Source organism: Pseudorca crassidens, chromosome 9 (genome assembly GCF_039906515.1).
Source record: "Pseudorca crassidens isolate mPseCra1 chromosome 9, mPseCra1.hap1, whole genome shotgun sequence".
Taxonomy (NCBI): Eukaryota; Metazoa; Chordata; class Mammalia; order Artiodactyla; family Delphinidae; genus Pseudorca; species Pseudorca crassidens.
The window spans coordinates 25,571,037-25,587,465 of record NC_090304.1 but is presented as its reverse complement, the minus strand read 5'-3'; the positions used below and the strand labels follow the sequence as shown (position 1 = coordinate 25,587,465).

The window sequence follows — 16,429 nt, the reverse complement described above, 5'->3', positions numbered from 1 at the left end:
GCATGCCTAGAGCCCATGCTCCACAACGAGAAGCCACTACAATAAGAAGCTTGCGCACTGCAACAAAGAGTAGCCCCCGCTCGCTGCAACTGGAGAAAGCCCACGTGCAGCAATGAAGACCCAACACAGCCAAAAATAAATTTTTAAAACTTAAAAAAAATATGTAGGAATTATGACCAAAGAAAAAATAATAAAATGAGGCTGAACTTTAAATTTAGACTTTTAATGAGAGGTAGGGAAAACTAAAATGATGTACCAATATGCTAGCATGTCAATGTTTTGTAAGATATAACTGATACTGACTAGTCTTTAAATGGGATAAAGTTGAGGACATATCTATAGTATAAAATACCAATTCTCATAATAAAGCAGGGAATAACTATGTCAGGTGGGTTTTTTGTGGTGTGTATTTTGCTTTGTTGCATAGGCAAGAAAGGAAGGCAGCTCTCTACAATGAAGTGAAAGAGAAGATACTTCATAATTCAGGGGTGAGGAAGTTTTTAGAAACAAACTACTGAAAGTGTGGTGAGACCATAGTTGACAAAAACTGTGTGTACTACGTGATTTGCAACCTTTATTTTGCACTTCATGGAATAACATGATTATTTGGCAACAAAACTAACACCTCTCCTTCAGGGGAAGGCAGAACTGCCTAGTTATATTCATGGTCCTAGAAGAAGTGGCCTTCTAATAGAATGTTAATTTCATGGAAAATCTAGTAAAACCACAGTTTACCTCAAACTTCATCAGCACAAAGTTTTAAGAAAAATTGGTCATGTTTATGGCAAGCATCGTCAAAGTTTTAAACTACAGGTCTGGTGCTACCCTGAATGCCTTGGACAACCCTCTTATATCACTAGAACTGTCAATCGTCATTTGCTGCTTGCCCTCATTCACTAATCCATGATGTCCTCTTGGAACGCCATCCCCACTTAAAACACCCGATGCCTAGGTGACTAAGGGCTTCCCCACCACTCTAGTTGAGTAGCCCAGGGCTAAGCACCGATCCAAGGACAGCCTACCTGGAGGCTAATGAGACTGTGCACAAAAATCAGCTTGGCCAATCAAATTCTGTATAGAAAGATCTAAATTTTGAAGGAGGAACGACTGAAAAATAAAGAAGCTAGTCTGTAGTGTAGAGAGGAGTGAAGCCAGCTGCAGCAAGGAGTAGAGATGTGATGAAAGAGATCCTGTGTGTCCTGGGGAGATGATAGAGTAGTAATAATATAGAGCAGCAGCCAGCTTGCTTCTTCCAAACCCTAGGTAGCCCGTCAGTGAAATCCCTTTACCTTGAGGTAATTTGAATTTCCAGTTCTTGTAGCCAAAAAGCAAACTGGAACATGTGTCAATGTTTTTAAGATTTAAAGGAAACAATTCAAAATATATCAAAAGATTACAAGTGAGCCATCCAAGTCAAATCAGTGGTTTTGGTGGTGTTGCAGCATCTTCTCCACATGTGAAAATTGTTTATACTCATCCTTCAAGGAAGGTAGGGGGAATCTCACTGGGGGCATGGAGGTGGGGGTAGATCTCTCTAGGAAGGTGGTTTTAGCCTGGCTGCCTCTTAGAATCACCTGGGAAGCTTAAAAATTCTTGCTTGGCATCACCACTCACCCCACCCCCTGAGCTTCAGATGATAGCTTTAGAACCACTGCTCCCCAGGAGATTCTGAGGTGGAGTCAGGGTTGAGAACCACTCATCTAGAGACTATGGTATATTCGTTTAGACTCAGAAGCGAGAACTGAATGTTTTCTGCCTAAACCTCAGTTCCAGTTAACTGAGTGTCTTAACGTTTTGCCCCCCTCTAAAGTGAATCCTCATCTGAGAACTGTGTGTTTAAGGGAAAAATTCTTACTTTAATGTGTTAGTGAATGGTTTGAGGTTGCTGGATTGCCATCAGTCTTCAATACTTTAGGAGTAACTTTCCACGTGTGATCAATTTAGATATAGCGTTTTAAAAAAATAAATTTATTATTGGCTGCATTGGGTCTTTGTTTCTTCGCCCCTTGGAGGGAGGGGGGCTGGGGGGACTACTTTACATTGCGGTTGTGCGAGCTTCTCGTTGCGGTGGCTTCTCTTGCTTCGGCGTACGAGCTCTAGGCGCGCGAGCATTCAGAAGTTGTGGCTCCCGGGCTCTAGAGCGTAGGGTCAGTAGTTGTGGCACGCAGGTTTAGTTGCTCCCCAGCATGTGAGATCTTCCCCAACCAGGGAGTGAACCCATAGTCCCCTGCATTGGCAGGCGGATTCTTAACCACTGCGCCACCAGGGAAGCTCGAGGTGTAGTGTTTGAAAGCACTAATTCCACTCCATCTTGTTTTGTTCTAGTTACTTAAATTTAGCAGGTTTTATAGGCTGCAGGTAGGAGACTTGATTGTTACCTTCATTTTAAGGCATATATGTTTGATGCTCAGTCTTAAAGCATTTTACTAACGAACAGTTAAGAGCCACGTAGCTTTTACTTTTTAAGATTAGGCCCCAAAACTATTTCTATTCGTTTAGCTTACTACTACAGGCTGAGAAAAGCATGGTTTTCTAGTTATCCAGCGCCGCGATAGCCACGGCCCGGGTACCTGGGACAAAAGGAAAGGAGGCTCCAGAACAAGCTTGTCTTAACATGGGATGTTTCCTTTCTAGAACGCAGACGGCACATAAAATGCTGAGTGCTCACTGTGTTTCTCAACTGTCTAAACCGAGCTGAACCCTCATGGGACGTGTTTGCCCCCTCACCTTCCATCTTTTCAGGGCTAAAGTCTCGCTCTTCCTGTCGACAAAGTGTAGCAGCCACTTAGATAAAAGAGATGACCCAAACCAAACCGAATCTGTGCCATTAAAATGAGACTTGGCTATCAAGGTGGTGGGCGTGCCTTTTTTCTAACAGCCAAAATGAGGGGAGGGGAATGAACTATACGCTGCTACGAAACGTGATGTAATATTTAAATTTGAAAACCAGGGCGGGGAAAGCTTTGCAGCTAAACTGCCAACCCTTTTCCGTTATTTGACTGGCTCCGCGACCCCCTCCCGCCGCCCGCCTTTCCGTACGGAAACATGGCGCCGCCCTCTGTGGCGTGGGGGTGCCTCCCGGCTCCGAGTCACTGCCCACTGGGATCTCTCCGCCGGCATCCGGCCGCGCCTCCCGCCTTTCCGTACGGAAACATGGCGTCGCCCTGCGTGGGACCGCCGCCTCCGGGCTAAGAGCTCTCTCCCGCTGTCCGACGCTGAGGAGCTGCGGCGCTGGCCGCTGCCCACCCAAGCCGGTCGAGGAGGACTGCTCGCAGCGCAGTGAGGGGTGCGGCCTCGGAGGGGCAGAGGCTGAACCGCCCTGCCCGACGCGCATCCTCCCCGCCTCCGCCGCGGCGCCAGCCCCCGTCAGATTCCCGGCCGAGCGGCAGGAAGGAGGACGCCGACTCCGCTGCAGGTGAGGGAAGCGGAGGCTGGCAGCCCTGCGGGGCCCGCACGGGAGGAACAAGGTCGAGATTACAGGCATTTATTCGCCTTTTTCCGTCGGTCAGTTCCCGGCGATGTCGGGTGGAGGCGAGGAAGAGGCAGAGAAGGCGGGAGGGTTGAGTCTTAGCGCGGCCTTTGTCCCACCCCTCGAGGCCGTCCTCCAGGCGCGCCCCGCTTCCTTTGCTTGCTCCCGGCCCGGCCACTCCTTCGCCGGCCCAAACAGTTGTTTACAACGGAATCCGGACGCTGGGTGTGAGTGGTGCTGAGTGCTAGGGGAGGTGATTCTCGCCGGCGCTGGACAGAGCTCTTTTGCTGAAAGACCCTTTCTCCTGGGGGAGTCTCTTGTGAGCAGCTTGGGCTCGGCTTGCGGCTCAGATAGACGGTCTTCACGGCAAGTGCGAGGGTCTTCTATCCCTCGGTTCCCTTTTTAGGCATAGCAGGAGTTGGGGCTTGTTGAGTGAATGAGCACGTTGTACGCAGTTAAATGGTTCCTCGCTGCATCTTGTAGTCCTCTAATTATAGTTGCCATTTGTGGGAAGCCTGTTGTGCACCAGCTGTCGTTATGTACGCTCTGTCGTTTACACTTTCCCCAAACCCAAGAGGCAGGTAGCTGCATTTTACAGTTGAGGAAATTGAAGTTAACACAGCTAGTAAAGAGCCAGAATTGGAACCCAGCTATGTCTGAGACCAACGCCCATGTGTCCCGTATAAACTGACATTAAAGAGATGACACAGTTATCAACAAATACTTAGTGGGTATCTGTTTGAAGGACATACTTATATGTGTGGAGCATACGTAGGGAATGTGGTTGGTCTGGCCCTTAAGAAGTTAAAAATCTAGTTGAAGAGTTTTTTAAAAAATAAGAACTTGTAATTTTACCATCTGACCCCAACCCGTCTCTCCTTCTTCATCACCTGCTGCTTGTTCGTCTACTTATTTTCTTCTGCTTTCGCATGTGCCCTTTGAGTGAAATGCTGCCCTTTGTGTGAAAGGCCCCCCTTTTCACCTCCAGATAGGTTTTTGGTTTTTTTTTTTTTTTGGCCGCGCAGCCTGGCTTGCCAGATATTAGTTCCCCGACCAGGGATCGAACCCGTCTCCCCTGCAGTGAAAGTGCTGAGTCCTAACCACTGGACCGCCAGGGAATTCTCTCCAGATTGTTTTTAATTGGGTGAAATCCTACTCTTTTCAAAAAGACAAGCTCAAATGGTACCTTTTCTGGTAAGGTTATCTCAACCTCCTTCCAGGCAGAATTAGTTTCTCCCTCTGCTGTATTCCCCTAGTGATGTCATAATGCCATTAACGCTTAAGTTTCACTATATTTCCTTGTAAGACTGTCTCTCTCCCTCTCTAGACCATGCCTTTTCATCGTTGTATTCCTATTTAAATCAGGATATTTTGAATTGGATTTAAGGCAATGATGAATGCCAGATGTCTAATAGCCATCCCTACCGGAGTTCAGAGAAAGGTGCAAACATTGGTGAGGTTGGGAAGTGACCTGGGAGGAGGTAGGCATTGAGCCGAATTTTACAAGGATGGGTTAGTTTACTAAACTTAGTATTAAAGACCTGGAAATCCTGATTTTCCTCCTTATTGCACAGAATGCGTTACTTCATCCTTCTGAGCTAATTCCCAGCATATGAAAAGGATAAAATTAGAAGTGTTTTTGTTGGTCCTTTCTCATAGAATATGCTGGTAATGTTATCTTTTGGGTCTTGGAGCATTTCTAGAGCCAGACAGGATTTAGGACAGAGGAGATGGGTGTCTGGAGTGGGTTGCTGGAAGGTAAATGGGAACTACATTAAAGCAACCTTCATGTTAATAATGCAGGCCTGAAAATGTCAATTCCAATAGCTTCATTCTATTTAATGGAGATATCTGATGTTCAGATAATTATATCAAGTGATTCTTCTTTTCTAATGCACAGAAGAGAGTCTGCCAAACCTCCTGAAAATAGTCATTTCTTTTGATCCCTGGATTAACATCCAGGTATGTAATAAAGTCTGATTAGTGCTTATGAAAACGTTTTGTGACCTCCAAGTGCTGATAGTACAAATGCTAATATTTTCAGTATTATAAATGCAGAAAATGTTGTGTCTTTCTTTGCCCTTACTTAGAAACACATTAAGAATAGAGAATTCTAGGGAAAAAAAAAACTTGACAAAAACCATTTATAGTAATTCAGAGGTTACTATTCCAGACCTCTATTAACCAGGCCCAAACCAGCGTGTTAAGTGTTACTCCTCTTCTAATCAGCAACTAAGACAATTAAAATCCCTCCCAACCACATACATTATGGTTGTCTGCAACTTCCTACTTTACTCACCATCTTTTCCTGCTGACTGGCAAGGAGTTAACAAAAATAATTTGCCCCACACATTTTTCCTAAATGCTCCATGAGATTCTGCCTTCTGTTTGTCATCCCCAGGTGTCTTATCCACATAAGAGGATCAGGGAACCAACTCCTCAGCCTAGTGTATGTTTACTTCGAAGCCCGATGAAAAGCATTATTTCCAGAGTTTTCCTATCACTTCTCAGGACTGAAAGTAAAGAATTTAAGAATTGAATCACTCTTTGATTAAAATAGAAGCAGGGGGCTTCCCTGGTGGCGCAGTGGTTGAGAGTCCGCCTGCCGATGCAGGGGACACGGGTTCGTGCCCCGGTCCGGGAAGATCCCACATGCCGCAGAGCAGCTGGGTCCGTGAGCCATGGCCGCTGAGCCTGCGCGTCCGGAGCCTGTGCTCCGCAACGGGAGAGGCCACAACAGTGAGAGGCCCGCATACTGCAAAAAAAAAAAAAAAAAAAAAAATATATATATATATATATATATATATATATATATATATAGAAGCAGGCAGTTTATAGTGTTACCTCCCAACAGTTTAAGGTCCTGTGTTCTCATGACATGGTACTCAGATTGGGACAGAAGTATTCGAACTTGTTACTCTCTGAAGTACAGGTCCGTAAATTTGATAGTTACAAGTGTCATTTTACAGGTGGTCTGTTTAATCATTGAAGTAGAATATTATAGCTGGATAAGACTTTAGCAAGCCCATTGATTTTTACAGATGAGAAATCTGAAAGCCAAAGAAGTTAAATCATTTGCCCAGAGTCACACTGCTAGTTAGTGTCAGAGCAAGAACATTTTGGTTTTCTTTTTCCCCCTAGGAAAGTGAATGAACTTAATTGAGAATGTCTGAAAACCTTGACAAGTCCAATATAAACGAAGAAGGAAAATCAAAATCAAATGATTCTGAGCAAGGCCTTGAAGATGCTGTGGAAAGTTCTGATGAAGCTTTACAGAAAATAAAGTCGGGCTCTCCTAGCACCCAAAGAGTGCAAAGACCTCACTGTAAGCACATTTGACTTTGATTAGAAGCAATATCTTCATTGTTTTCAGATGATATTTTTATTATGCTTCCTTGTGCATGTGACCTTGAACTAGGTTCTAATAATATGATAACATTGCCAATAATTAGCATTTTAGCATTAGCAACTGACAGCCTAGTCACTTTTGGGTTTTCAATTGCATGAGAAATTACAATTTTAGAATAATTTCCAGAATATTCCTGTTTTCCTCCAGCCTCAGTGACATTCCAGTTTGTCTGAAATGCTCTGAGAAATAGGAAGGTGGAGTGCAAATAGCAGCTTTAATTAAAAGAGTGTTTGAAAAGCCCAAGGCAGGTCCCAGCCAGGACTGTGCTTGTGGAGGTTGAAAAAAAAAAGTTTTTGACTGTGAGTGAGTTCACCACACCCTAACTTCACTGCCTGGGGGCTTAGTTCCCACAGGGCTGAGGGGATTCACTTTGCTAACTGTGTGTGGTGAAGTCATTTCAGATCCCTGGCAGGGAGCAGGCTTCGTAGATGAAAGGGTGGCAGTTTCCGCATGCATTCCCAGCAGTTGCTCCAACTCATGTCTTTTATTAAGAACACTCGAGGTTTTTGAAGTGAGTGCAAAAATGAAAGTTTTAAGAGGGGGTGTCATAGTCTAAGAATGTTAGTGTTGATGTTATCTCTTTAAAGTATAGATGATCAGTAATCCTTCATATTTGGAAGAAGTACAAACATTTTGGGGTTTAAGGTGTGTTTCTTTTAAAATGATAAAAGCTCCTCCCAGGTAATTTATTAGTCAACAGAGTATTCTTATAGCAAACATTGGTGGACCCCATTTTATTGTGGTTTATTATCACATAGATTTTGATAAATATACTGCTAGGTCAAATTGTGTTCAGGGAAGGAAACATGCTGTTAATAACAGCCTATCATGCATGTTAGGCCTTGTCTCCAATATGTATAGTTAGAAACCATCTGTTTTCTCGTTTTTAAAATGAGGAAAATACATGTTATCTCTTAGGGTCGTTGAAAAGTTTAAATGAATTCATGTAAAGTCCTTAGAACTGTGCTTGGAACATAATAAATGCTCAGTAAACATTAGTTGTTGATACTACTGCTACTAACATGTCATCTGTTGCATTTATTTACTTATCATAAAAAAAAATTTTTTTATTTTGGCCACATCACGCAGCTTGTGGTATTTTAGTTCCCCGACCAGGGATTGAACCCACACCCTGGGCAGTGAAAGCGCAGGGTCCTAACCACTGGACCGCCAGGGAATTCCCCCATCTGTTGCATTTAAAGATACCGAGGACTGATAGCTGTAATGTGGCTGTCTATGGCCAATATGGTAGTTTTATCACTTGCAGTTTCTGGTAAAGAAGTACCTTTGGTTTAGATCTTCAGTTGTTCCTTGATTAATGTCCTTGTCTTTGGCATCCTGTCAGTTTGATGTCATGATTCCAAATTAATGTCAGGCCAACACTAGACCATCTGAAATTGTATGTGGTTATGTCCTTAAGGCAACTTATCCTGGCACCCATGATCAAGAGTTGGGGAACCCAGGAACAGTCAAAAAAGTGTATCAACATGTGTGTGTATGTGCATTTTTCTAGGAGGAAGGTCATGGAAGCTTTCATTAAATTCTCATAGAGATCCATATCAAAATGAGGTTTAAAACCAATGACCTAAAATATTGTTTCTGGCTTTCTTGCTCTTTCTCCTTGTAGTAATAGGTAGGTATAGGGCTGTGGACTCCAGTGGTAAAACTAAGACCCCATAGTCTGGGCACCAGGTCAGGAGACATCACTGCCTGCATAGAGCATAAATAAGAATTTATAAAATATGAAATTAGCTGTTTGCAGACATTTCTCCCAAACTGAATTTATAAGTAACTCTAAAATCACATCTGGGATGCTACAAATTAAAAGCAAAAAGATAGCCTTTAGCCTTGCAAATTATAATACAGAATAATGTTTTAAGGGTAGAACTGCTATTGCTAACTGTGATACTGTGATTTATTATAGGAAATGTTTGGTTTTTGTCCTGTTTCTGGCACAGAGCTGCTAAACTATTGGAATTTCCTAAGTGATGAGAGCTAGAAAGATGTCTTTTGTTAGACTTGGAAAGCACCTAGGTAACCTAACCGAAGGATGGCATCTTGTTTGCCAGGGGACTCAGCCTTGTGATTAGAGGGTTGGAACTTTCAGTCCCACCCTCCCACCCCCACCTCTGGGGAGGAGGGTGGAGCTGGATGTTGTATCAGTTGCCAATGGCCAATTATTTAATCAAGTTTGCCTATGTAATGAAGCCTGCATAAAAACCCAGAAGGATGGGGTTCAGGGAGCTTCTGGGTTGGTGAAGACATGGAGGTGCTGGGAGAGTGGCACACTGCTTCCCTATACCTTGCCCTATGCATCTCTTCCATCTGGCTGTTTCTGAGTTACATCCTTTTATAATAAACCAGTAATCTAGTATGTAAAATGTTTCTGTGACTTCCATGAGCTGCTCTAGTGAATTAATTGAACGCAAGGAGAGGTTGTTGGAACTTCCCATCCATAGCCAGTCTGTCAGAAGCAGAGGTGACTTGCTACTTACTAGCCATGTCATTTTGGGCAGGTTACTTAACCTCTCTATGTCTATTTCTTTATCTGAATGGGGACAGTAGTAATTCACTATTAGTTCAAAACTAGTTCATGTTACTAGGATTGTTAGAGGATTAAATGAGATACTATTTGTAAAGCATTTTAGAATGGTGCCTGGTTCATAGGAAGCAAAATAATGTGTTTGTTTAAAACAAATAGGCTTATTTTGATAACATTTAACATCAGTTTGTGGTAAAAACTCTCAGCAAATAAAGAAGAGAACATCCACAAAATATAAAAGGACATTTACAGACTCTTACAGTTAACATCATACTCAATGGTGAAAGAATGAATGTTTCTCCCTGTAAGTTTGAGAACAAGACAAGGATATTTACTCTTACTACTTCTAATTAAAACTGAACTGGAGATCCCAGCCAGGAAATAAAAATAAATAAAAGGTATCCAGTTAGGGGGAAAAAAAAAAGTGACAATCTGGACTTGGGACTGTTGTCTGAAGGGGGGGGGGGCGGCAGGGGGCGCAGTGTTGTAGGACTGAGACCTTAACCTGTGGAATCTGATGCTGTCTCCAGGTAGATAGTGTCAGAATTGAGTTGAATTGTACGACACATGTCTGGTGTCAGAGAATTGCTTGGTGGTGTGGGGAAAAAACCTTCACCCCACTTCCCCTGCATGTAATGGAATTTGGGTTCAGAACTTTTAGTAACTGATACAGAATGTAGAAAAAGGTCAACATCATCATTCCTCCGGTTCTGACGAGTCTGGGGTCTCAGCATGCAGTTACCATCCTCCACCTGAGTGGGGTCCTTAGTTCCTGCAGAACTCAAGGATATGTATCACATTGTTATGCATATCTTACTAAATTACTGAGATCTGTTCAAGGGCAAGCACTGTGGCCAGGCTTACATCACAGAGTGGCTTAGGTCAAAAATGGCATCTTATGTCAAGAGAGTCATGCCTGGTTCTTTTTCTCTGGAGACCACCTACCCTATCTGCTTACAATACTTTGGGACTATGCAGACATCCTGTTTCTGCTTAAACTTCAACTCACTGATTTTAGCCTTTACCAGTGATCTTGCCTGCACCAATATTACCCTTTTATTCTAATGGTGATTTTTAAAAATTGAAGTATAGTTGATTTACAATATTGTGTTAGTTTCAGGTGTATAGCAAACTGATTCAGTTATGTGTATATATATATATATTTTTTCAGATTATTTTCCTTTATATGTTATTACAAGATATTGAATATAGTTCTCTGTGCTATACGGTAAATCCTTGTTGCTTATCTATTTTATGTGTAGTAGTTTATATCTGTTAATTCCATACTCCTAATTTATCCCTACCCCTCTCCCTTTCCCTTTTGGTAACCATAAGTTTGTTTTTCTGTGTCTCTGAGTCTGTTTCTGTTTTGTATACAGATTCATTTGTATCATTTTTTCTGGAGTTTTTTATACTTTTTCTAAAAAATTAATTAATTTATTTTTGGCTGCATTGGCTCTTTGTTGCTGTGCGTGGGCTTTCTCTAGTTGTGGCGAGTGGGGGCTACTCTTCCTTGCAGTGCGTGGACTTCTCATTATGGTGGCCTCTCTTGTTGTGGAGCACAGGATCTAGGTGCGCAGGCTTCAGTAGTTGTGACTTGCAGGCTCTAGAGAGTAGGCTTAGTAGCTGTGATGCACAGGCCCAGTTGCTCTGCAGCATGTGGGATCTTCACTGACCAGGGTTCGAACCCCTGTCCCCTGCATTGGCAGGCGATTCTTAACCACTGTGCCACCAGGGAAGTCCCCTTAATATACTTTAATTCTCTGCTCACAATGCACCTTTTGCTCTAGCATTTAATCACCTAGTTGATCAGTAAAAGTTGCCATATTCAGATGAAAAACATCAATTGTTATTCCAGTTAATATTTCCCATTTAGCATTTTAGTTTCTTAAATCAGGTCCTTATGAGATTCATTAGATAAACGGGTGACACCAAGTTCTTACCTTTCTAAAGTGCAAGACCAGACTGAATTATGGTGTCCCTATATTTAGTTAATCAATCAGTGTTGATTGAGTGCAAACTGTGTAGCGGGAGTCCAGCAGTGAACCAGGCACACACGCTCTCCGTCCTCCTAGAGCTTGCAATCTAGTGAGGAAGGTACTGTAACAAACCATTTCCACACAGTGTAATATGTTCAGTGGATAAGCTTTACCCTTGCTTCACTATACTCAGTCTATAGTAGCTCTTTGGGTGACATTTGCCATCTGCCCTCAATAAATGTCCATCCACTTGTGTGACTGGAAGCATCTCTTTAGAGTGTGTAGACTTTTCTGGTCCCGGAACCCCTTAGTGAAGAAAGGTGAGAGTAAGCCATTCTGAATTAGACCTTCATTTTATTTTAGAATCTGTTTGGCAGGCTCCCAAAGGGCATGTTTAACTTAATGAGGTTTTCAGTTTCTGTAACAGAGCGTCAGTGCACAAATGCTGTAACAATTTAGCAACAGTTTTTAAAAATATTTATTTATTTATTTTTGGCTGCGTTGGGTCTTTGTTGCTGTGCACGGGCTTTCTCTAGTTGCAGCGAGTGGGGGCTGCTCTTCATTACGGTGCGTGGGCTTCTCATTGCGGTGGCTTCTCTTGTTGTGGAGCATGGGCTCTAGGCACGCAGGCTTCAGTAGTTTTGGCACGTGGGCTTCAGTAGTTGTGGTTCGCGGGCTTTAGAGCGCAGGCTCAGTAGCTGTGGTGCACGGGCTTAGTTGCTCCATGGCATGTGGGATCTTCCTGGACCAGGGCTCAAACCCGTGTCCCCTGCATTGGCAGGCGGATTCTTAACCACTGCACCACCAGGGAAGTCCCTACTGTACAGTCTTTTGTATCTGACTTTTTCACTAGGGATAATGCTTTTAGGATTCATCCATGGTTTTGCATGTGTCAGTAGTTTGTTCCTTTTTTATTGCTGAGTACTATTACATGGTATAGTTATACTACAGTTGTTTATCCCTTCTGCTGTTACTGACATTTGGATTAGTTCCAGGTTTTGAATGTTATGAAGAAAGCTGCTATGAACATTTGAGTACAAGTCTTTACATAGCCATATGTTTTCAGTTTTCTTGGGTAAAGACCTAGGAATGGGGTTGCTGGGTCATGTGGTAAGTGTATGTATGTTTTACTTGATAAGAAACTGGGAGACTGTTTTCCAAAGTGACTGCAGCATGCGGGATCTTTTTTTTTTTTTAGTTGTGGCATGTGGACTTCTTAGTTGTGGCATACATGTGAGATCTAGTTCCCCAACCAGGGATCGAACCCAGGCCCCTGCATTGGGAACAGAGTCTTGAACCTGCTGGACCATCAGGGAAGTCCCTCATTTTCTTAATAGAGTCTTCCACAGAGCAAAAGTTTTGACTTTTGGTAAAGTTTAATTTATCAGTTTTTTCTCTTAACATTTTAAGCTTTTTGTATCCTATCTAAGAAATTTTGCCTAATCCAAGATCGCAAAGATTTTTGTCTGTGTTTTCTCTTGGAAGTCTTATAGTTTTAGCTTTTATATTTAGGTCTGCAGTTCATTTTGAGTTAGTTTTTATTTATCATGTGAGGTAAGGGTTGAGGGTCATTCTATGATTTATAGATTCCTAATTGTTCCAGCACTATTTGGTAAAAAAACGAATCTTGCCTTACTGACAACAAATATACATACGTATGTGTGTGCATCAGTCTACTTTTGGATCCTCTGCTCTGTTCAGTTCGTCTATATGTCTGTCCTCATGCCAGACGCACACTGACTTGATTATTAGCATTATAGTAAGTCTTGAAATCACTTAATATATAAGTCCTCCAACTTTATTCTTCTTTTTCAAAATAGTTTTGGCTTTTCTAGGTCCTGTGCATTTCCATACAAATTTTAGAATCAGTCTGGCAATTTCAACAAAAACTTTGCTGGGATTTTGATTGGGATTGCATTTTATCGGTAGATCAATTTGGTAGAAATTGACTTCTAAATAATACTGAGAATTGAAAAGATCTGTTGGGCCTTGATTTTAGATATTTATTGCATTTTACCAATATCCACAAAGCCAATATTCTTTATTATTTTTATTAATATTCCCTGGAAATGCTGAAAAAAATTTTGTGAGTTTTCTCAACTTCCCCTTATGTGAGTAAATAAAGATTTTTACCAGACAGAATATGACCAGCTCTTAGATTTGATTCCTTTTTCTGGTGAGCAAAAGAAAAAAGTAAAAGAAGAGGGAAAATAACTTTTCACTAACCTAGGAAGATCTTTATGTTTTAAACCCTGTGTAAACCAGTGGCATTTTTATCTCATTTTAAGCCCAGATCTTACCACCATTACATAAATTAATATAATCATCTTCTAGGCCAGTGCTTTTCAAAGTGTGGTTTCTGAAACCATCAGTATCAGCTGGAGTCTTATGAGAGATGCAGTTCTCCAGCCCCATCCAGACAGGCTAAATCAGAACCCTGAGAGGGGGCCCAGCAATCTGTCTTCATAAGCCTTCCCTGTGATTCTGATATAAACTAAAGACCTGCTATCATGGACTTTTTAAAAAAGCAAACAAAATAACCCAGCTTTATTGAGATATAACTGATAAACCAAAAATGCAAGTATTTAATCACAGACTTTTTAAAAGTAGGAATTACCCTTTGTTCCTTGGCTTGGAACACCTGGGGAGATTTGTGAGAACTTTTTTTATGGAAGATAAATCTCAAACTTTATCAAAAGAAAGCAAAGAACAGAGACCAGTTATGAGGCTATTGCCACAGTTGACACAGAAGTAAAATCTGCAGGACCTGGATAACAGAGCAGTGGAAAGGGAGAAGTCAGAGATGACTGTGAGGTTTTTGATTCAGTGGGCCTGCATTCTACAAATTCTTGTGTCACACACTCTAATTTGTTCATTTGTCAACTTCAGAATTCTTATATTGTCCTAGTATCCTGTACAGGGTAGTGGTTTTAGCACTGTTTAAACAGCACCTGGCTCAAGGCTATTTTAATTTGGGGAGACTGGTTCAAGGCTCAGTGTTAACGATGGAGCAAAATGTAAACTGCTGATGGGAACAAAAGAGAAGATCCTAAATCTGGTGTCTTCTTTCCATTTCGGGTAGACAGGAGGCATAGGGATTAGAAAATAAACTCTCAGCTTGCTGGGAAGGTGATAATGAGTAACTTTAAAAAGTGATAATCAGTAACTTTAAAAAGTTTTTCTAAGTCTTAGTTTACTGTAATCATTTTCCATTGACCAGTTCTGGCAAAAAAAAAAAAAAAAAAAAAGATGTTTTGAGTATTGTAAATGATCTGTGCTTTTAGGATTCTAGGTTAAAAGAAAAAAAAGAATATGAAATAGGTAAAATTCTATTTGAAATTGCCAGAATATTTTCATAAGTAAAGGGATAACTGAAATTATTAGCTGGTACCAGAACCACTACCTTCTCCTTAATTTAATAGAAATCCTAATCTAGAGGAACAGACCTCTTACACTGGATTTTTGTTATAGCTAGTCCTCCTCGATTCGTGACAGTAGAAGAACTTCTAGAGACAGCAAAAGGAGTAACTAACATGACCATAGCCCATGAAATTGTCATAAATGGAGACTTTCGGATTAAACCAGTTGAATTACCAGAAGACAGGTAAGGTGGTTACTGAGTTATCTTGTTTGGTAGAACAAAGCCATTTCCCAGTTCTGGAAATGTTTTCTTCACTTGATGTCAATATATTCTAATATACTTTTCCTTTTGTATGTTGCTAAAATATATTCCTTATCCTGGGAATTACTAGAGTTCGATAGTAGATCTCAGGACCACTGATCCTCGACAATGTAGTAAAAGGTCTGGAAACCTCCTGTGGAAGTCTTGCGTGTCAGCTTCTTCCCACTCCATAGGATTTAGCTGCCTCCTCTTGTGTGTTCATTGCACTGTCTCCTTCATTTCTTCTTTGTAACTATCACATTTTACTGTAGTTGTTGGTTTACTTGCATTCTTCACCAGATTGTAAACTCCTTAGAGACGAGGACTATGCTTTATTCTCTATCCCTACCTAGTACCTGGCACATATCATATTGAATCTAAAATTCTGTTGATTGTAAGGTGCACCTTTTAAAGATGGATTGTCACAAGAAGGAAAAAACATTGCCCATTATAATTGTGAAAGCACCATGAAAAAAATCGGGATTCTGTTGACAAAGGAGGAGCAATGGCTGCTGGGTCAGCAAGCTATAGTGTCTCCCGCATGAGGCTTCTGGATATGACTTTACAGACATTTCTTATATGTTCTTCAAGGATAGTACTTTTTCACATTAATCATGAAGAATTAATTACTTGTTTTGCTCTCATGACATAAAGATTGGTTTTCCTGAAATGCTATATATAAGTTGTTATATTAGTAGTTTGGTACCTAATTAAACAGTTGTCCAGTATGTCACATGGGAATAGGATAATTTTAGGAAACAAACTTAAAGTTTAAAGTCTTAAACTACTTAATCATAAATACCTTAGGAAACTTGCTGGTATCGGGGAACTTAAATTAACAGATCTGAACTTTCCAGTATTCTTTTTATCATATGGCACTGTTATGGGCTGTTATTTGGACTAATGTCACCTGTCAAATTAGTTGAAAGTTATTTTTTCCAATGAGGTACTTATTGAAATAAATCACTAACTAAAAATAAGTATGTGATTGGTTTAGGTATATCTGGGAAATCTTTCCTTCATCCAAATAATTAAAAAAAATTTTCTTACCCTAAACCTGTAGAATTTGTGCTTTTGAAAGTAATTTGAGGCAATAATATTTTATTTGCTTTTGCCTTTTTTTCCATTTGCCTCCAGCTTGGAGAAGAAAGTAAAGGATATTGTACATAAAGCTTTTTGGGATTGCTTGAGTGTCCAGTTATGTGAGGACCCCCCAACTTATGACCGGGCCATCAAGCTTGTTGGTGAGATCAAAGAGGTGAGGCGAAGAGCAAGTCGTGGTGCTTTCCTCGTATGTTAGGAGTACTTACTCATCCTGTGTTACTGTGCCAGAAGGCGTTAAAGAAATTGAAGGATCAGGATTCTAAAT

At 41.2% G+C, this 16,429-nt stretch overlaps 1 protein-coding gene across 10 annotated transcripts in view; it reads left to right on the top strand.

Moving 5' to 3' along the window:
- The first annotated feature begins 3,132 nt into the window (after positions 1-3,132).
- The window catches only part of TCP11L1 (t-complex 11 like 1), a 33,492-nt gene continuing 20,195 nt past the window's right edge, over positions 3,133-16,429 (top strand). For 4 of the 10 annotated variants that reach the window (XR_010946090.1, XM_067749491.1, XM_067749490.1 and 1 more), the window contains exons 1-4: positions 3,134-3,415; positions 6,611-6,794; positions 14,871-15,003; positions 16,198-16,318. Coding sequence is in view for 9 of the 10 variants with exons in the window: in XM_067749491.1 (XP_067605592.1) it covers positions 6,635-6,794; positions 14,871-15,003; positions 16,198-16,318 (414 nt within the window). In the remaining variant the exon portion in view is untranslated. The other 6 variants (XM_067749486.1, XM_067749488.1, XM_067749489.1 and 3 more) reach the window with 6 other exon arrangements.